The sequence below is a fragment of the Salmo salar genome, chromosome ssa02, assembly GCF_905237065.1.
Source record: "Salmo salar chromosome ssa02, Ssal_v3.1, whole genome shotgun sequence".
Lineage (NCBI taxonomy): Eukaryota > Metazoa > Chordata > Actinopteri > Salmoniformes > Salmonidae > Salmo > Salmo salar.
In genome coordinates this window covers 43,874,522-43,897,088 of record NC_059443.1, presented here as the reverse complement: position 1 = coordinate 43,897,088, position 22,567 = coordinate 43,874,522, and the positions used below count along the sequence as shown (strand labels likewise).

The following is a 22,567-nucleotide window of genomic DNA, read 5'->3' as shown; positions in this document are numbered from 1 at the left end:
AGGAGAATTAGGTTAAGGTTAGGAAAAGGGTTAAGGTTAGCTAAAATGCCAAAAGAATTCAACTTTGGACTTTAATTTGGCGAAAGCTGGAATATGTCCTGGCCGGTCGGCTAGACCCTTCTAGCTATGACCGGCCAGGAGGGATGATAGATGCTTTACAGAGATTCCTCCGGCCTTATATGGACTTTGCAGGGTCCGCTGGGAGGCTTCCCAATTATTTACTGTCCTTTTCCTGTCAGAGAGGCATAGCTGTGCAGAGGCTACTGTTCTGTTTTCTTGGATTACAGCAAGTGCAGAATCACATATGGGCTTATTCATCAAATAGCTTTTTTTCCACAGTACAATCTGCTCTCTGTCTGTGTCTCTGTCTGTGTCCCTGTCTGTGTCCCTGTCTGTGTCTCTGTCTGTGTCTCTGTCTCTGTCTCTGTCTGTGTGTGTGTGTGTGTGTGTGTGTGTGTGCACTCCCTCGCGCGTAATGTGTCTGTTGAAACTCAGTTTTTAACAATGTTGTCAAACATTACACGTGAGGGAGCGCACACACACACACACACACACACACACACACACACACACACACACACCATCTGAGTCTCTGAACATGCTGAACAGACCGATCTGCAGTCTGCTGATAAAGTCGGTGAAACGCTGAGCCGTCCCATTCGCTTACGGCCATGGTTTTCGTCCACCTCATCTCTTCTCCTCAAGCTACATGACATCTTTGTTTGATGTTTCTCAGCCATCTTCGTTTGAAAGCGGCATGATCGACAGTTTAGCTGAGTGACAGGTGTCAGGTGTCAGCGTTTGATGGCGTAACAGCTCAGCATACCAGACAACCTTTCAGATCTCCTTCACCCCTGTTTTAGTTTCAACCTCGGGCCGGTTATATGCTACGTACAAGCAGGAGTCACGGCATAATTTTTTGCAACAGTTCCTTTAAGATTTTCATGGAGACACATGACATTCATCCAACTGTTGTTGGGAATTATGTGGAAAAGCACTGTTTGCACCTGGACTGTGTTTGACACAATGCCTCTCTTTCTTCTCCATCTCTCTGTTCCACTGTTTCTCTGTTCCTCTGTCCAGGGCTACTAGGGTTAGGCTTTATTGACTGCACTATGTGTCGGGGACGGCTGCCCCAAGGCGTCAGTAAGCAATGAAAACATATAGGAGTAATCTTATTGCTCCTGCAGCTACACACACACACACACACACACACACACACACACACACACACACACACACACACACACACACACACACACACACACACACACACACACACACACACACACACACACAGATGCATGCAACATCCACATGCACTCGCACACGCGCGTGCACTCACGCAGGCACACACACATGCAGGCACGTAGTGACGGTTACATATCGCGATATTATATCAACCCTTTGGCTCCCAAGTATTGGTTTTATAAAAAATGCAATAAATTGTTGGGTAGCATTAGCTAGTGCTGGTCTGCTGTGCCTGATCAAATACTCTGGTGTTGTTCATCCTATAGCTTGTTCTCCAGTTCCTTTTGAAATCGTGAGCCAACATATTTTCAGCACTTTTATTTCCATGACTGCCCCCTCTTGTTTCTCTCCAGCAGACATATAGTGAGCAATATGTTCCCAGATAGCAGACGCACGTCTGCCCAACGTACGCACGATGTATACAGGCTAAATCGAGAAGATGCCTTCCAGACAACGTTTGCTCATGGCCAAGATGTCACGCAGATGCGTTTGTACGTTGGCCAGACATCAACATTCCTATTCTGATGTCTCGCCGACGTCTTCCCCGACGTGCGAACGGCAATACGAATCATATCGGCACCTAAGGATTGTGATAATATCGTATCGTGAGGTCCCTAGCAATTCCCAGCCCTACATGTACGTGGGCAAGCAGGCACACACACACACTCACCGGGGTCTAGGTCGTTAAAGCGGTATTCGGTGTCATATCCAGTCAGTGCACAGGGAATCTTCCCTCCCCCTCATTTCCCAACCCTTCCTTCTCACATGCTCATTATAACCATAGTGAGGACGGTGTGTGTGTGTGTGTGTGTGTGTGTGTGTGCGTGCGTGCGTGCGTGCGTGCGTGTGTCTGGAAGGAGTAACAGGTGTGTGTTTTGAACATTGACATCTATGTTAATGTGTGTGTCAACATGCTAGGGAAGTGTCAATGTGTACGCATGTTTGTAGAAGAAAGTGGAGTAAAGTTTCGTAAGCCACTTATTCGTCACGCTTTTCAATACCTCAGCTATTAATAAGAGTCCTAACACACACACACACACGCACACGCACACGCACACACACACACACTCAGACCCCCCCACACACACCCACATACATACACTCAGACCCCCCCACACACACCCACACACATACACTCAGACCCCCCCACACACCCACACACATACACTCAGACCCCCCACACACACCCACACACATACACTCAGACTCCCCCACACACACCCACACACACACACTCAGACCCCCCACACACATACACTCAGACCCCCCACACGCACCCACATACATACACTAAGACCCCCCCACACACACCCACACTCAGACCCCCCCAAACACACACACACATACACTCAGACCCACACACATACACTCAGACCCCCCCACACACACACACACACACACACACACACACACACACATACACTCAGACCCACACACACACACACACACATACACTCAGACCCACACACACATACACTCAGAACCCCCCCCTCCCTTACACACACACACATACACTCAGACACACACACACATACACTCAGACCCACACACAGCACAGAATGCATAGAAGATGAAGGTATCAGGATGGAATGGATTTAGTGTGAATGGCCACAGTGTGTATTATTTTCCATGGCCCTAATTGGACCTCTTCTTTAATGTGGAGTCTGTACTCGTGCTGTGATGAGTTGTTAAATGGAAGTGTCTGTCTGTATGCTCTGTGAAGGAGGACTGTGCTCGTGCTGTGATGAGTTGTTAAATGGAAGTGTCTGTCTGTATGCTCTGTGAAGGAGGACTGTGCTCGTGCTGTGATGAGTTGTTAAATGGAAGTGTCTGTCTGTATGCTCTGTGAAGGAGGACTGTGCTCGTGCTGTGATGAGTTGTTAAATGGAAGTGTCTGTCTGTATGCTCTGTGAAGGAGGACTGTGCTCGTGCTGTGATGAGTTGTTAAATGGAAGTGTCTGTCTGTATGCTCTGTGAAGGAGGACTGTACTCGTGCTGTGATGAGTTGTTAAATGGAAGTGTCTGTCTGTATGCTCTGTGAAGGAGGACTGTACTCGTGCTGTGATGAGTTGTTAAATGGAAGTGTCTGTCTGTATGCTCTGTGAAGGAGGACTGTACTCGTGCTGTGATGAGTTGTTAAATGGAAGTGTCTGTCTGTATGCTCTGTGAAGGAGGACTGTACTCGTGCTGTGATGAGTTGTTAAATGGAAGTGTCTGTCTGTATGCTCTGTGAAGGAGGACTGTACTCGTGCTGTGATGAGTTGTTAAATGGAAGTGTCTGTCTGTATGCTCTGTGAAGGAGGACTGTACTCGTGCTGTGATGAGTTGTTAAATGGAAGTGTCTGTCTGTATGCTCTGTGAAGGAGGACTGTACTCGTGCTGTGATGAGTTGTTAAATGGAAGTGTCTGTCTGTATGCTCTGTGAAGGAGGACTGTACTCGTGCTGTGATGAGTTGTTAAATGGAAGTGTCTGTCTGTATGCTCTGTGAAGGAGGACTGTACTCGTGCTGTGATGAGTTGTTAAATGGAAGTGTCTGTCTGGATGCTCTGTGAAGGAGGACTGTACTCGTGCTGTGATGAGTTGTTAAATGGAAGTGTCTGTCTGGATGCTCTGTGAAGGAGGACTGTACTCGTGCTGTGATGAGTTGTTAAATGGAAGTGTCTGTCTGGATGCTCTGTGAAGGAGGACTGTACTCGTGCTGTGATGAGTTGTTAAATGGAAGTGTCTGTCTGTATGCTCTGTGAAGGAGGACTGTGCTCGTGCTGTGATGAGTTGTTAAATGGAAGTGTCTGTCTGTATGCTCTGTGAAGGAGGACTGTGTTCGTGCTGTGATGAGTTGTTAAATGGAAGTGTCTGTCTGTATGCTCTGTGAAGGAGGACTGTGCTCGTGCTGTGATGAGTTGTTAAATGGAAGTGTCTGTCTGTATGCTCTGTGAAGGAGGACTGTACCTGTGCTGTGATGAGTTGTTAAATGGAAGTGTCTGTCTGTATGCTCTGTGAAGGAGGACTGTACCTGTGCTGTGATGAGTTGTTAAATGGAAGTGTCTGTCTGTATGCTCTGTGAAGGAGGACTGTGCTCGTGCTGTGATGAGTTGTTAAATGGAAGTGTCTGTCTGTATGCTCTGTGAAGGAGGACTGTGCTCGTGCTGTGATGAGTTGTTAAATGGAAGTGTCTGTCTGTATGCTCTGTGAAGGAGGACTGTACCTGTGCTGTGATGAGTTGTTAAATGGAAGTGTCTGTCTGTATGCTCTGTGAAGGAGGACTGTACTCGTGCTGTGATGAGTTGTTAAATGGAAGTGTCTGCCTGTATGCTCTGTGAAGGAGGACTGTACTCGTGCTGTGATGAGTTGTTAAATGGAAGTGTCTGTCTGTATGCTCTGTGAAGGAGGACTGTACTCGGGCTGTGATGAGTTGTTAAATGGAAGTGTCTGCCTGTATGCTCTGTGAAGGAGGACTGTACTCGGGCTGTGATGAGTTGTTAAATGGAAGTGTCTGCCTGTATGCTCTGTGAAGGAGGACTGTACTCGGGCTGTGATGAGTTGTTAAATGGAAGTGTCTGCCTGTATGCTCTGTGAAGGAGGACTGTACTCGGGCTGTGATGAGTTGTTAAATGGAAGTGTCTGCCTGTATGCTCTGTGAAGGAGGACTGTACTCGGGCTGTGATGAGTTGTTAAATGGAAGTGTCTGCCTGTATGCTCTGTGAAGGAGGACTGTACTCGGGCTGTGATGAGTTGTTAAATGGAAGTGTCTGCCTGTATGCTCTGTGAAGGAGGACTGTATGAGAGAACAAGCTCTGTTTGATAGCACTTTTATTTATATTCACATGGAAGATGGTCCTTCTTACAGAGAGAGGAGCAATTGGCTGATGGAAACATGTTTTCCGCTCCAGAGAGAGGGTACGGATTGAAATGGACTTGAAACAGTTGAGCATTCTTCTAGTGGGTAACAGTACTCAAACAAGTCCCTAAAAGGTCATATGTTTATTAGTGATACTGTGAGCAATCAGTGAGAAATGAGGGTGCTTTCTGTGTGGAAGAGATTTAGATCGGTCTATATGTGTGTGTGTGTGTGTGTGTGTGTGTGTGTGTGTGTGTGTGTGTGTGTGTGTGTGTGTGTGTGTGTGTGTGTGTGTGTGTGTGTGTGTGTGTGTGTGTGTGTGTGTGTGTGTGTGTGTGTGTGTGTGTGTGTGTGTGTGTGTGTGTGTGTGTGTGTGTGTGCGTGCGTGTGTGTTAGTGGTCTGCCATGTCATTCTCTAGCACATTGCTGCTTCCAGACACGTTGCGCAACTCGAGCCGCCATGACAGAGTCACCATGAGGGCCGGTAATGTCACAGCAGGTCATCCTGCACAGCTGCCGCACACACGCACACACCGACACAAGAATGCGTGCACACGTGCATGCACGTGAGCGCCCACAAACACACACACACACACACACACACACACATAGAAAACCCTGGGGTAATACAGACTGTCCTTGAGGTATCACTTGCTACATTCTCCCCTGGTAGCAGGCTGCTTGGTTTGCCGCACATTGACACGCTAAAGAATTTTGAGAAGCGATGCCTGGTGGCAGAGACAAATACCCAGAAAGCCGTTATTCCCCAGCCTCAACAATACCAAGCAAAACACTGAGTGACAGAAGTTGCCATTACCCAAACTTCTTGTATATAGATATGAAATACCAACTTCTCTATCAGATGTGTGAACAAGGTCTCAGCTACCTGAATGTGGGGAAACTCTTGTGGTAACTGTTTTTGACTGCTATTGATTGCATTTTGTATTTCAATTTTTTTTGAGGGGTATTCTCATTTGAAAAGGAGACCTGGGTCTCAATATGACTCCCTGCAGAGATAAAGGTTAAACAAAATGTAACGTTGGTCTCTAACCTCTCCAGCACAGAGGGGTGTACCCCTTCCCCTGTGGGGAAGAATGGCCACACTGGAAAACAGTTTTTATTTTATCAAAGCGCTAAGAGCACAGCTAATTCTGGGTTTTCATGTTGTAGCCCCTCCTGTAGACATTTTGAATCAGTCAGAGCAAACTGGGGTCAAGGTCGTTCAGTGTTTTGAAGCATTTCTCAACAGTAGCAAAGCAAGGTCCTATCTGAGCTCTCTTATCAGTGCTCACAAACGCAGCGTGAAGAATCAAATATGAAAAGATATTCAGCAACTCTTGGTAGGACAATGGAAGTTTGCTTTGACATTGTCTTTCCGAGAATTGCCGACTATCTTTTCAGGTTCAGCCTGCTCCACGGTTCACTGCATCGGCATTTCACCTCCGTAGGAGCGTTTTACCGTGTTTTATGTATGATAAAAGAGGACAGAACAATGCTTAAAAGAGGACATACAGTACTGCCCATGTACAGTACGTATACTATTCCCTGAGTGCACAAAACGTTTAGAATATCACATGTTCGTTCCACGACATAACCTGACCAGATGAATCCAGGTGAAAGCTTTGGTCCCTTATTGATGTCACTTGTTAAATCCAATTCAAAAATCAGTGTAGATGAAGGTCAGGAGACAGGTTAAAACAATATTTTTAAGCCTTGAGACAGTTGAGACATGGATTGTGTCCGTGTGCCATCCAGAGGGTGAATGGGCAAGACAAAACATTTAAATGTTTTTGAAAAGGTTATGGTTGTAGGTGCCAGGTGCACCGGTTTGAGTGTGTCAAGAAGTGCAAAGCTGCTGGGTCTTTCACGCTCAATAGTTTCCCCTGAGTATCTAGAATGGTCCTCCACCAAATGACATCCAGCCAACTTGACACAACAGTGGGAAGCATTGGAGTCAACATGAGCCAGCATCCCTGTGGAACACTTTCGACACCTTGTAGAGTCCATGCCCTGACAAATTGAGGCTGTTCTGAGGGCAAAAGGGGGGGGGTGCAACACAATATTAGGAAGGTATTCTTAATGTTTTGTACACTCAGTGTATAGTGTAAATGTCATGTCCTCTGGCTGGCGTCGTCACTCTGCAGTTCTATTGTTTGTGTACATAGATATGCCATGACAACTGTTTGTTTTGTCACCGCTAGTGTTAATGTCTGTATGTGAGTGTGTTTCTTTTGAAGTACTTGTTTTTGCTTCTGATAGTACTGTTGTGCAGTAATCTTTACTCATCTCATGTGTATATACTGTATTCTATTCTACTGTATTTTAGTCAATGCCACTCTGACATTGCTCGTCCCAATATTTATATATTTCTTAATTACATTTTTGTACTTTTAGATTTGTGTGCATTGTTGTGAATTGTTAGGTACTACTGCGCTGTTGGAGCTAGGATGTGTACGTGACCAATGAAACGGGATTTGGTTTGGAATAACGCATAATCCTAATGCATTGTATTGTATGTGAATGGATTATGTGTGAAATTCTAGCTATGACAGTTTTAGATGTCACGTAAAGGAAAGGACTCCTTGAGGGGCTGTACGATGTTAGCCTAGTTAAACCAGAATGAATGCTGCTCTCACTAATTGAGCACAGCATTCGGTCTGGTTTTTACCAAGCCAGTAAAGCTGTGGTCATTTTTATGTGTTGTACCTGTTTTGGTTGCAGACAATAGATTCCCCCCACGGCCTGCTGGATGTGGCCCTTATGAGGCAGCAGTTAAAAGAGAGGAGAAAGACGTATGTTTATTCCCGGAGATGCTGAGGCTCCTGTAACAGAATCAATACAACAGTACCCAGGTCCAGGCAGAGGCAGACATCTCGGATGAGTCTGGCCAGGCTCCCGGGGAACACAAAGTAGCCGAGCCGGCGCCTTCAATCAAAAACTCCTCGCATCATTACATATTCCAGGCGTATACAGAGAGAGAGAGAGGGAGAGAGATGGGAGAGTATGAGAGGCAGGAAAACACAGAGGGAGAGAGACACAGGAGGGAGAGAGAGGCTATTAGTCTCTCAGTGCTACTGTATTGATCAGCTGTGTGGTTGGCTTCCACTCAGCGGTTTGTTTCGATTATTAGACATGTGTAAGGGGACAGTACAGCCCTGTCACTGTGGGACTCATGTTCAGCCCTGAAATGGCTGTCTGTTTCTGCTGATTCGCTGCAACGATATCTAGGCAAGCGAGAAGAGACTCACTCACTCACTCACTCACTCACTCACTCACTCACTCACTCACTCTCTCCCCCCCAAGGAGACAGCCCCTTGGCAAGGGCAACATTTTGAGCCATATGTGAGCATCCAGTTTACAGCTCCCACGGCAACCTGCTATACTCCCTGTGAAACTACAACATGCTGACTCAGCAGTTTTCTATTGCCGTAGGAAATGTATGCAACCTATTAAAAATGCATGTTACTGAGGGGAGCATCAATAATGAATATGCTGTTTCATATACATTTATGTAAGAAATATGGTAAAACTACTCCATTTCCCCCATGCCCAAGCACATATGTGATTGTGATTCAATCCGTTTGTGACTCATTTTCTTAAACGAACCAAAATAGCATTTTCTTGCCGTCTTGACAGTAACTGCTGCCTTGTTTCCTGTAATTTAACGAACTGTTTGCTAGAAAACAAATAGTTGTCTTTTCACCCTTTTTCCACTGAGAGTCCGACTCAGAGAGTTGGGGATAGTTTGGCTGTACAGCGTAAGCACAGCCCCTAGTGGAACAAAGTCCACATAACAACATATAAAAACTCTTGGATCCACTGTTTGAAAGAGGAGATTGTGTCAGGCTTTGGATAAAAAGTACTTCTGGAATATTACAGCCAAGCAAATAAGTACTGTGATTATTAACTATCAAATATTGCAATGAATACTCCATTTTTTAGGGGGGGGATTTGAACATGGATTTTTACAGAAGGACATGCATGTTTTGATAATCTCAAACACACAGAATTAGGTCTGCCTTTAGGTACTGAGATGACAGCATCTCTCCAGTGTCCAGCGGGGCTCATGGTCCAGCTCCAGCCCTCTGACCTTGACTTCCCTGGCCATTCCCTTTGAGCATGGGTGTGTGCCTTAAACCCAGGGGCCTGGTCTGGTCTGGTCCCTGGTCTGGGACAGAACATAGAGGAAACCTGGCTGAAAACTTTCTGTGCTCTGTTACCCTCCAGCCCCATTCCCAGCATTCCTGCACCAGGCCAACGCACGCTACCCCGCCAGCCGCCCAGCCTTTTGGGTCGGAAACCAGCTCCCTGGGCAGAGTTTGAGCAGCTGCATGCTGTATGCCTGCCAACATACTGTAGGCAAGCAGATCCACAGTGACAGTACAAACTCATTCTCTCACCACACACATCATGTATTGGTCAGCGTATAGACAAAATCAAGATTGTAATGTCAATAAAATGACATGGTAGAAATAATGACATAAGTAGCAGTTGTTTGAAATACATGTTCAGATCTTATTAGAGAGTTTTGAATATCAAATAAAAGTTATGGAAGTTGATAAGCTCCAATTATTGCGTGAGGGATTTGGCCTTTCGGAAGTGTATTCAGCAATATGCTCCTGAGGGCATGAGGTTGAAACTCTGGGTTCTCTTGCAGTGAGTGTGTTGACATTATCGTCACCTTATCTTGAGAAGTGAATATCCGGTGAGGTGGAAGATAAGGCACTATGATCCTGTAGTGGACAGCCTTTAGTAGCAGGAAACAATGGTGGAGGTGTGTCGGGTAGAATGTGTGCCAAAGCACCCTGCCCTCTCAGCACACTCTTACAGGGATTATATCCTGTGTGTGTGTAACCGATGTGAAATGGCTAGCTAGTTAGCGGTGGTGCGCGCTAATAGCGTTTCAATCGGTGACGTCACTCGCTCTGAGACCTGAAGTGGTTGTTCCCCTTGCTCTGCAAGGGCCGTGGCTTTTGTGGCGCGATGGGTAACGATGCTTTGTGGGGTGTCAGTTGTTGATGTGTGCAGAGGGTCCCTGGTTCAAGCCCAGGTTGGGGTGAGGAGAGGGACGGAAGCTATACTGTTACGTGTGTGTATGTGCATTTTATGCAGCCGTGTGTGTCTAACACTCTATGCGTGGTATTTAACCTCGAGATTATTCAAGTGCACCTGCAAGAGATCCTCAGTTACCATCATCACCACTTTAATGAAGTAGACAGTGAGTGATGCTTCACAGGGATATTTGCTAAGTGTGTGAGTGTATGTGTCCTCTTTGTAGTGTGTGTGATCAATAGACTGGGACCTGTTGTGTTTAGCCTTGGCCTGTCCATTGACTAACAGTTTTATCACCAGATACTGGCTCTGTGCAAAGCTTTTCTCTCAGTGCTGCGGGAAATCTGTCCAGGGCTGGCCGCTGCCCTGCGCTCTAAGCTGTCACATTGGACTGGAGATTTGTGTGGCTGTGTGACCTCAGGGAGATGGAATGTTTTGTCTGGACATTCACAGCGGGGCTACCGGCGTCAACTGGCCAGGGGCTGCAAACACATTCATGGCCCACACAGTCAGGGGTGAAAGGATATAAGGCTCTGAAATGGACAGGGCTCTGAAATGGTGACGGCTCTGAAATGGACAGGACTGTGAGGGAGTGTCCACTCCGATACTAGGTGCTACACCGTCCCACACAGCCTTTCTGTGGTAGATTGAAAGAAAGAACGCTTTCCAGTGCTCTCTATCCTACATCCCACATTCGATCCACATCCACATGCTAGCGCAATCTACAGTACTGTTCCTCTCAGAAAATGTACAGAGTCCTGCTCTTCCCCTTAACTCTCCACAGAAAGCCAGTAATATCTTGACTTAAGCTACGTGTGAAAACCAGTGCTTAGAGTGATGCATGGAGCAATAGAGACATCACTGGGAGAGTGAAACGGGCCATTGGATTCGTCAATGTTTTGTGAGAGGAGAAAAGAGGATTCCTTTTGCAGGCGTTAACACTTTGTAACCCGGGACCACTAATAAACGGCTGTGTGGATTGACATGTTCCCCCATAAGTCTGCACTCTGCATATAAACTGCAGACAAGCACATAGCTCCAACACAGGCCCTACTGTTACGACAAAAGGCCTCTGCCTCATAACTTCATTCCACTGAGGCTCTTTGTCAATAACAAATGCCCGCTACTGATAATGAGACAAAGTTTCATCTCTGTATCCTTGACCATATGTGATCAAGATTACTATTACTGGAACGACCCCTTCAAAAAAAAAAAAATTGTAGTCACAACTGTTTGTTATCTTGAATACACCCGTCCATACTGAAGCTCAGACTTGTTTTTAAATAGCATTTGAAATCTTTCAAATACTTTGAACGTGTGCCCGAGCCTTGCTGGAGTCCAAGATGGGCAGGGTTTGCACTTTTGGGAATATCAAGCTCAGCTGAAGTATTTGAAAGTTGCCAAATGCTATGTGAACCCAGGTCTGCTGTAGCTAAATCTTAGTCAGTCACTAAGGTTCACACAAACATGCAGTGATGCTGGTGAACTGCATCTGAGAAATACAATTAAACCTCCCTCAGGCCAAACTTCAGACGTTTGCTGACTCATACAGTAGGCTGCAGTTACAATAAGCTTAGGATGAATTCGGTTTCCATTCCTGCCGCCTGCAGCCATGTTTTGAGTTTGCCCAATGCCTATTCAAGCAGACAACCAAATAAGATAATGACTGAACACAAACAGTAAACACACTAATCAAGCATGCTAATAAATATTTTTTCATAGGGATTCACATTTGGACATATTTAATCTGGGAGACAATGTTTACTGTGTGACAACAAATACATTCAACGGGGTATTAGGCTTAGTCAAACGCGCACAAATCTCTCTGAGTGGAATGCTGTTTTGACATGAACCTTATCCTTTAAACCTCCTGCTACTAGTATCACTGGTTTATTTCTAGTACCTATTGAATAAGGACTAGGGACTCCGATCATCCGATCTAAGTTGGGTAGAGTAGAGGGAATACGGTATAGCTCTGCTATTCTCTTCTCAAACTCATTAACACATGCTGTAGAGATTCTCATGATGAGCAATGAGGCACTCCTGTGTGTCCGGTGTGGAAAAATGCATTCAGCATTTAATCACATGTATGCAATACGACAAATTAAATTGGCCAGACATATTCATCTTTCCACACCTTCTATCCTGTTTCATCCTGTTGCAGCTGTGAGTGACATGTGAGCAGTCCAGTTCAAAGTAGTCCAGTTTTAATCTGGATCCGCTTCTCTGTTAGTCAGCTCACCCATCTGGAAGTTATTGGGGAGTGTTGTTGCTATTGTCACATCTAATTCATTACAGTTCTATCCTATTGCCTTTTGTTGGTTACATGCTGGTTAGTATTCATTCAACCTGTCACACTGACAAAGCGGGAGGTACAGGAAGAGAGGGAGGCACAGGTCCAAAGGGATGCTGGTGTGAGCCAATCCAAACAACAGTCACCCCATACACAGCTGTGCCATCTCTCTGTGTCATTTGTTGGCTGTTTAGTCTCTCTGGTGCTGTGGAATGCTGGGATAGCAGGGAACACATCCATAAGGAAATAGTCAGGGACCCCAGCCATGGACACACACACACACACACACACACACACACACACACACACACACACACACACACACACACACACACACAGTTTTGTGTATGTATTTTTCCTTGATATTACAGAATGGCTAGACTGCCAGTTCCTTTGCGGTCAACAGTATGTCACTCATTTCCTCCCCCCTTCCTTTATTATATGAGAGAGAGAAAGCAATACTGATTGTGACTCATTATAGCACCATTCATTACAGGAAGACAGCTTCAGGGTTGTGTACTCTGAATCAGACCGATGCTTCAGAATTATAGGGTCATTTCCATGTACAGTGCATTCGGAAAGTATTCTGACCCCTTGACTTTTTGTTACATTACAGCCTTATTCTAAAATGGGTTCAATAGTTTTTTTCCCCCCTCATAAATCTACACACAATACCCCATAATGACAAAGCAAAAACAGTTTTTTAGACATTTTGGCAAAGTTATTAAAAATAAGAAACTGACATCACATTTGCATAAGTATTCAGACCCTTTACTCAGTACTTTGTTGAAGCACTTTTGGTAGTGATTACAGCCTGGAGTCTTCTTGGGTATTCTTCTTGGCACACCTGTATTTGGGGAGTTGCTCCAATTCTTCTCTGCAGATCCTCTCAAGCTCTGTTAGGTTGAATGGGGAGCATCGCTGCACAGCTATTTTCAGGTCTCTCCAGAGATGTTCGATTGGGTTCAAGTCCGGGCTCTGGCTGGGCCACTCAAGGACATTCAGACACTTGTCCTGAAGCCACTCCTGTGTTGTCTTGGCTCTGTGCTTAGGGTCATTGTCCTGTTGGAAGGTGAACCTTCACCCCAGTTTGATGTCCTGAGCACTCTGGAGCAGGTTTTCATCAAGGATCTCTCTGTACTTTGCGCTGTTCATCTTTCCCTCTCCTGACTAGTCTCCCAGTCCCTGCCGGTGAAAAACATCCCCACAGCATGATGCTGCCACCACCATGCTTCACTGTAGGGATGGTGCCAGGTTTCCTCCAGATGTGATGCTTGGCATTCAGGCCAAAGAGTTCAATCTTGGTTTCATCAGACCAGAGAATCTTGTTTTTTATGGTCTGAGAGTCTTTAGGTGCCTTTTTAGAAAATGTATGTGCCTTTTACTGAGGAGTGGCTTCAGTCTGGCCAATACCATAAAGACCTGATTGGTGGAGTGCTGCCGAATGGTTGTCCTTCTGGAAGGTTCTCCCATCTCCTCAGAGGAACTCTGGAGCTCTGTCAGAGTGACCATTGGGTTCTTGGTCACCTCACTCTAGGAAGCGTTTTGGCGGTTCCAAACTTCTTCCATTTAAGAATGATGGAGGCCACTTGTTCTTGGGGACCTTTAATGCTGCAGACATTTTTTGGTACCCTTCCCCAGATATGTGCCTCGACACAATCCTGTCTCGGAACTCTACGGAGAATTCCTTCGACCTCATGGTTTTTGCTCTGACATGCACTGTCAACTGTGGGACTTTATATATGACTCACCACCTGGATTCGGTCTTATGTAGCAAAATTTGAAATTGTGTTTTTTACATTGGATAAAATAGAGACTCAGAGCTACAAAATGGTATATCATACTGCATTGTTGAGGAACAATGGGAAAGTTATTCTGCTTTGAGAGTTGATAAACTCGGAAAACTCACTTTTGAGAAAATGGCCTTTTGAATGTTTGGTATCTACTGATATCTTTGTCTACACCCATTCAGCATTGTTCACACCCTCTTAAGCTTTAGCCCCACCCATCTTGTTTCGCCTTTGGAGTGTTCAGAGCGCACACTTGACGCTCTGGCCGATGATTTGTTTACCTATGGATAACATGAAAACAGTCTAACCAGCTCCTCTGGCAACAATTTCATAATGCTTCTTTGCAGACGTTTACGGCCATATCCAATGCGTGATGTACACTTTATCTTAAGACATGTAGTTAGCTAGGTAAACAATGAACCTAACTAGGTAAACAAAGTGTAAGATCACACACGTACGTTAGCTAACGAGCCAGCCAGCTAACGCTAGTTAGTTAAACAACAAGGAACATAGTCCCAAATCATGTCGTTACTACCCTGCATGAATATGCTGGGAGCTAACCATCCAGGTTCATTGTTAGCTAGCTAACATTAGGCGCTAACTAGCGAAGCAAACAGCTGTGGGATGCCAATAATAACGTCAGCTAGGGAGCCAGCCAGCTAACATTAGCTAGCTAGCTAACAGTACATTTTAGCTTAAGACATGTAGCTAGCTAGCTACGTAAACAATTAACCTAGCTAGGTAAAGACCGTGTAAAATCACACACGTCACGTAACGTTAGCTAACAAGCCAGCCAGCTAATGTTAGCTAGTTAAACAACAATGAACATAGTGCCAAATCTTGTTGTTACAACACTGCATGAATATAATGGAAGCTAACCAACCAGGTTCAATGTTAGCTAGCTCTGGGATACGAATAATAATGTCAGCTAGGGAGCCAGCCAGCTAACGTTAGCTAGCTAGCTAACAGTATACTTTAGCTTGAAATGAAACCACTTTCAGATATTACAAAAAAATTGTAATATCTGAAAATGTATCTAGCTAACGCTAGACTATCTTACCTGTTTACATCATCATGCATGATGGACACGTTTCCATGTCATGGATGCCGTGCCACAGTTACCCTTAGTTTGAAGATGTAATCCGGAGACAGATGTTTTCTCCATCTCTTTAGCTATCATAATCTAATTCCAATGATTTCAAAACTTGATCCTCCAGAGAGTGGAGAGCAACACTTAGCTGTGCAGCTCCACTACACAATAAAACAAATGAAATGCTGCTTTCGACAGTATTACCGACACAGACGTACCAGCTCAAATAGACAGAAGCCTTCAAATTTCAAATTTGGCGTCAAATGAAAGCCAAGAGCCTTTGTAATTTTTTAAATAAATGAAGACCTATATACATTTTCAACCATTTTACATCCTAAAATTAGGAATAAGCAAGGCTTTGATTTCTGGTCAAACAGATGGAAAAGGGGTCTTAGAAAACATATACCAGAAAAAGTATTAAAAGGTATTCTAAATACATCAAAGCTTCAATAATGTTGAAGTTAAGTCCCTTGCGAACTAATATCAACATTTCTATTTAATTTTGCCTGAATGATTTGCCTTCTGTTATATTGCCTAGTGTCTTGCAACTATGTTAGAAAAACCTCACCTACTGTATCTTTAAGATACAGTATTTAATAAAAATAATTATCATGAGGACGGAAAATGAAAGTTCACACAAGTAACAAATAAAGGTAGACCTACCAATTAGTGTTTTTACTGATAACAATTTTGTTTATGATTGATTAAGTGATTAAAACTGGGCTCCCGAGTGGCGCAGCTGTCTAAGGCACTGCATCTCAGTGCTAGAGGCGTCACTACAGACACCCTGGTTTGAATCCAGGCTGTATCACAACCGGCCATGACAGGGAGTCCCATAGGGCGGTGCACAATTAGCGCCGGTCCTGGTTTGGCCGGTGTAATATGTGTCATTCTGTTACAAAATCCATAACAGAAGGACTGAAAATCTTTAACAGAATGACTGCAATTGAATTGGCTAAAATAGGAAGTTATAGTAGTCACAAACCACAGTTGGTTCACATGCTACTGTCCTTCCACTGGCATACTGTTATGTTCCGCTCATAATTGTGAAAGCAATCTGGTCAACCGCTCGCTCGCTCTCTCTCTCTCTCTCTTCTCCATCACTCTTTTCTCTGTCTCTGTCTCTTCTCTTTCTCGCTCTCGCGCTCCTTCTCCTCTCAAGTTAATGTCACCTCTTCCGGCTCTTACTGAGTAGTTGAGTAGAGTATAGGTCAGTACAGTACTGTTGAGTTTAGTACAGTAGAGCACACTACAGTAGAGTACAGTATCATTTACTGTACTGAACTCTGCTGTGCTGTACTGTACTCTATTGTGCTCTACTGTGATGTCTAAACTTGTGTAACATAGACGTCTATGATTGGTTCAGTTTTGCTCTGGTCCGTACCAACCAAATTTGATCTTGTTTGGGGTTGGGGGAGCTCATTAGAATAATAGTCAATGTGTTGAATAATACCCAAACAATCAGGTGTTAATCCACTTCACTTACTGAAGTTCAATAAGCAAATAGATTTTTTTCAAACTCAAGGTGTCATCATATTTGACACCCCATTATTTTCGCAAACATCTTTGAATCTTCATTCAGAGTAGATATTTAACAAAGGAAAACTACATAACATAAATAACCGAGGGAGATTTTACTGTCATTCTGTTATGAAACTAGCTTGTTTTTGTTTGGCATACATTTTAAATTGAGTTTCAGCATCATTATTTGACCATGGAATTGCCCATAGTCAATCATGTACATGAGGATCTCGTTACTATCATTAGTTATTGTGTGGTTTTAGGGAGAGTTGTCTCTGTCCATGAGAGTGGAACAAAGGTTGCTGTGAAATATGCTCAGATTTTGTGCCTTTCTGTCTTCAGTGTAGCCTGGGGGCTCTGTGTAATATTGAAGGAACCCAGGGGACACTAAAGATGGGATGGGGTGGGTTATGTTGAAATTGAACATGGACCGTAAACTGGAACATTTGACACAGTACAAAGACTGGCAGTTTTTCCAGTGGCATTTCAATGTCAGATCAGCAGCTAAACAGTGATATTTGAGCGTTGGTTAGTTGCTACTGTGGACAGTTACTGTATGCATTAGAGTAGATGGTGAAAGTAAAGTCATGTTGATGGCGGTCTTAATTAAATGACTTTTACCAGGTCAATAGTTCTGCAGTGATCATGTTTTTGTAATGCAGATGTCAAGCAGTGCCTGATGATTTGAAATATTATAACATCAGGTTTGACACAGTACACCTGTGCTGCTGCAGGTGAAATGAGATTGTATTAATGGGATTGGTCCTGATTGTACCCATTCACCCTGTTGTGATATAGCATAGATTTAACACTGATAGAGAAGGTTGGCGTTTCCATTGTCACAGCCCAGATTTAGAGTGGGGTTACTGTTTGCGTATTCTCCCACTATTCTCTCCCACTATTCTCTTCTGCGAGATGGCGTCTAGCCTATACATTTCTGTGCGTTGATAAGGGATCTTCCTTCCTTAGTTTTATCTTTATCTTTATCTGTCTGGTTCGGAACTGGGCGTGGCACGGGGATTTTATTCCTCCCCAGCTTCACTTTCCATCCTTCCCACCATCGCTCTGTATGTCTATTACTCTATCCCCCCCTCTCTCTCTGCCTCCATCTCTACTTTAAAACTCACCATCATTCAAACTCCACTTGTTACAGTAATGAGTCTGAATGGCGGAGTTACACTGTGATTGGTTGCGCTATAATGAAGCGGATGCCAGTGCCCTGCAACCATTGGCTAAGTCATGGTGAATGAGAGTGATTTGCAGAGGCACAGCCCCCAGTGAAAAGCAGGCTTTAGGCGGAGGAGGAGGGAAGAAGGGAGGGGCTTCCCACAGAAGGATATTCCTGTACACACAAGGTGTGTGTGTGCATGTGTATTTGAGAGGGACCCAAACACAGCAGCCTCTCCCGGCAAGCAGCACTACAGAAACTGAAAGAAAGAGAGCAAAAAGAGGGAGACAGAAATTGGGCAGTTCCTAAGCCTGCGTCAGAGTAGCCAGGACTCACAGACACTTGCAAAGTCAACTTGAGGCAGAGGTACACAGTAGGAGCTGCACCGAGAACTGGCATCAACATCGTCACTGTCATCAACATCACAGAGAACTGTCATCAACCATCAACAGAAGGCTAGAGAGTCAGAATGGAAGGCCACAGGTCCATTCAGCAGGAGATCATTTCTCTCAAAGGTACTTTCTATCTTTGTACTGTCACTGCAGAGTTACAGTATACTTGTAACGGGGGAGTTTACAGAGGAACTCTCTGTGCGTGCTTCATTGTACTTAACCAGGGACAGACTGTCCAGACTGTCCAGACTGTCCAGACTGACAGACAGACAGACAGACAGACAGACAGACAGACAGTACAGACAGTGAAACCATCCAACTACTTTTAACAATTTCCACAGACAATTTTAGGTACATTCCAGATACAAAGTTTGGTAACAGAATGACGACACAAACAGCACAAACCGTCAATCTGTTACCAAACTTTGCATCTGCACTGTTCTTAACATTTTCTGTGGAAATTGTTAAAAGTAGTCCTTGTGCATGGAGTTGTATGGTTTGTTTAACTGTACAATCATCAAACCCTATGAATGAACCATTTTAGAGATTTGTATTTTCTTTTCTTTAGGTCTATGTAAACATGCTGGAGTAACCAGTCAAGTTTTGTCCTCTAAATCATGCTTCCCCATTACAGTTTCTGTTGACTTGATGTAATGACGGACATGTGATTTCTTCAGCAGAATAATGCTAAGTATGTCGACCATGTAGACCAACAACTATCTACAACCATTTATTTGTATTATTTTGAACAGGGACAACTGTGGGACAATTTAGCATGACCATAGCCTAAATTATGATTGTTTTGATGAGGTTGACGATGAGGATGGTGTTGTCCACGATACTGACTTGCTTGTTTGCCGGAAGTGTGTGTGTGTGTGTGTGTGTGTGTGTGTGTGTGTGTGTGTGTGTGTGTGTGTGTGTGTGTGTGTGTGTGTGTGTGTGTGTGTGTGTGTGTGTGTGTAAAATGAAGTCATTCAGTAATAATCCTGTGGAGCACCAGACAGTGGTGTGACTTAATGATGTCATGGCGGGCACTCCTTGACCCCGCTACCCAGCCAGCAGAGCTGAGATGACATTTCACCAGGGAGTGTGAGAGCAAAGAGGAGGTGTTAGTGTATGTGTGTGCACACATGCGTGTGATCTTAATGAATTGAGTGGGGATACACTAAATCCACTAACCTCACGCTGGCACAGCACAAATGCAGTTCTACCACACCCATGGGACGATTGGCGCGAGGGGATAATATCGTTTGACTCCTCTCTTAGTCTGGCGTAAGCACTCCTCTCAGCCACTGTGTTCATCGGAAGTCCAGGATCAATCGCTCTGTATAATTCCAGACATGTCACTCACTCTCTCTGACGCCCCATCCCTAGGCTAGCCTGTTAACACTGACGCGCTAATAGAACACATTGGGTCTCGCCATGGTGCTACATTTGGACAAGGCCTACTGATACATTTTAGATGACACCTTGTCATCAATGCCCATCGGTCAGATGGAGGAATTTGCAGTCATGGTGAAGAAGCAGGGAAGAGTGGGCATTAGGCTAGTTCTCTTTCAGCACTGGGATAGAGATACTGGACGAATTAGTGATTCGCGATCTTGATCAGTCTTAAGCCTATATCCTTACTTGTGTGTTTATGTGCGTTTACTGCGTTTGTGTGTGCCTGCACGAGTGCATTGGTGGGTGTATTTGTGTATGTTACATTGTATACAACATGTGCATCAGTGAGTGCTGTAAGAGGGTGTGTTGCCAGGAAGTGGCTCCTAGATAGGTGATTCATCTCATCTCCCCCTTGATCACCAACCCAGCAGCCTCTCGTATATCAGCTCTCCAGACCGCCGATCGATTTCAGTCTGAGCTGGACTTCCTGGCGGAGATCCACAGCCATATAAACCCACTGTAGCCCTGCTGCACGGTGAACCACACCGCTGTACTAGAGCCATCTAAATATATAGCTCTGCACTGTACCGTATGATGAATAGGAGCTTTATGGCTGGCCTGGGGAAGAGGGAGAGAATATACAGATTCTCCCTCTAGTCTTCTCCCTCTGGTCTTAATCTGATGCTGTCATAGTATCTTGTAGATTATATAGACTCTCCCCATGAGGGATGATGTCGTTGTGTGTGTGTGTGTGTGTGTGTGTGTGTGTGTGTGTGTGTGTGTGTGTGTGTGTGTGTGTGTGTGTGTGTGTGTGTGTGTGTGTGTGTGTGTGTGTGTGTGTGTGTTAAAAATGCCAGGGTATCTTGGAACCTGAAAGAGTGTATTGATGCTTTGGATTGTCTAAAGAAAACTCCCCACATTTCTGGGTCAATACCAAGTGAGCAGCGGACTGCAAGGTAAAGCATTTACTTGAGGAAGGATGATCAGCTCATGTGCTGGATGAGCCACTCCACTATTCGATAGGCTGTGAATTTCTGAAAAAAAAAAAAAGCCTTCAGCGGTATGGGATAGGTTTTGATTTAAACCGTCCAAACTCAGTCCATTAAGCCACTGCAATGCAGCTGAGCAAAGAGCTGGTGAGACCCAAACACAACCGAAATGCATGAACCCACGCGCACGCACACACTGAACAAAGGGTGTTGCTGTCTGAAGGAAACACCTCTGATTACACAGGAAATGTTCCAACCACATGTGTGTACTTTACCTCCCATCTACTGTGTGTGTCAAGAAGAAGTTATGGAGAAGAATACTGTTAATAGGTTAAAAAAATAAGGCTAATATGCCACTCAAAGTTTGGGTCTATTAGAGAGAGAAAACTACAGTAAATCAGTTTTGACTCCAGGAAATATCCTGGAATCCCTCTGATTTCTGCCTAACAAGCATTTTTATTTATGTAGTACCATAAATGAACTGAGATATACTCTGTGCCTGAGCCAAACAGTCATTTTTGGATCTAATGGGAGTATTAGGAATCATAAATAAAAAATGTATGAACTCTTGCCTTTACCCTAAGTTAAGCAAAATGGTGTCTCTGCATTGCCTCCAAGTAGCCTTGGCACACTGAACCTCTCACACACAGTCACACACTACACACTCACACACAAGCTGTAATTAGTGTATGGGTAAGGTTACATAGGGAGGGTATATTACTGGAATCTTTCAAATTTTACCAGTAAACTACCAGCATTTTTGTAACTTTTATGGAATTTTATCACATGATATTTAATTACCTTTTTTGGGTTCTTCAGATCATCACGGGTGTTTGTAATTATCTTTAGCCTTATCACATGTAATATATATATATATATATATATATATATATACATTTAACATTTATTTAACTAGGCAAGTCAGTTAAGAACAAATTCTTATTTACCGTCATTGTCAGCTCGGGGATTCGATCCAGCAACCTTTCGGTGTGTGTGTGTGTGTGTGTGTGTGTGTGTGTGTGTGTGTGTGTGTGTGTGTGTGTGTGTGTGTGTGTGTGTGTGTGTGTGTGTGTGTGTGTGTGTGTGTGTGTGTGTGTGTGTGTGTGTGTGTGTCTATATATAGTTACTACATGATTCCATATGTGTTATTTCATAGTTTTGATGTCTTCACTATTATTCTACAATGTAGAAAATAGTAAAAATAAAGAACAATCCTTGAATGAGTAGGTGTGTCCTAACTTTTGACTGGTACTGTATAGAATATATTTTTTTGCTATGTCTTTGTTGCAAATGCTTTGTGGCCAAACTGGTGGCAGTTGTGAAAAATACAATAGTTGGAGGAGATGCAGAGTTATTTGAAAATAATGCCATTGTTGATTAGATACTTTTTTCATTAATTAGGCTATTTTCTCTTGAACCATATGGTCTATCCACTAGAAAGTCATGAACAATATGGACACAGATTAAAACATATATATTAATACATTTTTAAGTTATTCAAGTATAATTGACTAATATTACCATGGATTTCCATAGATTACCTTTTAATGATCAAAATTTGCAAAAATTCCAGCAGGGGCATTTCTAGAATTCGCAAGCATTGGGGGCATAGCCCAAAGCCAGTAGGGGTTCTGGGACCATCATTGAGAGATGAGAACATTGAGAGATTTAGATATTTTTCAAGTAACTTGCACTTTGCCACAACAGGCACTGCCAGTACGCAATTACAGTAGCTACTGTGGGTCTCTTCACTGTAACACTCTCTACTCTACTATAGAACATACACAGCAGATGTATTG

General features: G+C 44.1%; 1 protein-coding gene across 8 annotated transcripts in view; it reads left to right on the top strand.

Moving 5' to 3' along the window:
- Positions 1 to 22,567, top strand: part of plecb (plectin b) — a 189,204-nt gene that overhangs the window by 26,027 nt on the left and 140,610 nt on the right. For 2 of the 8 annotated variants that reach the window (XM_045704625.1, XM_045704622.1), the window contains exon 1: positions 18,193 to 18,519. The exons of the other annotated variants lie outside the window; for them this stretch is intronic. In XM_045704625.1, coding sequence (XP_045560581.1) covers positions 18,474 to 18,519 — 46 coding nt within the window. In that variant the 5' untranslated portion in view covers positions 18,193 to 18,473. Of the gene's footprint in view, positions 1 to 18,192; positions 18,520 to 22,567 lie in introns of those variants that run through there. 8 annotated transcript variants of the gene reach the window in all.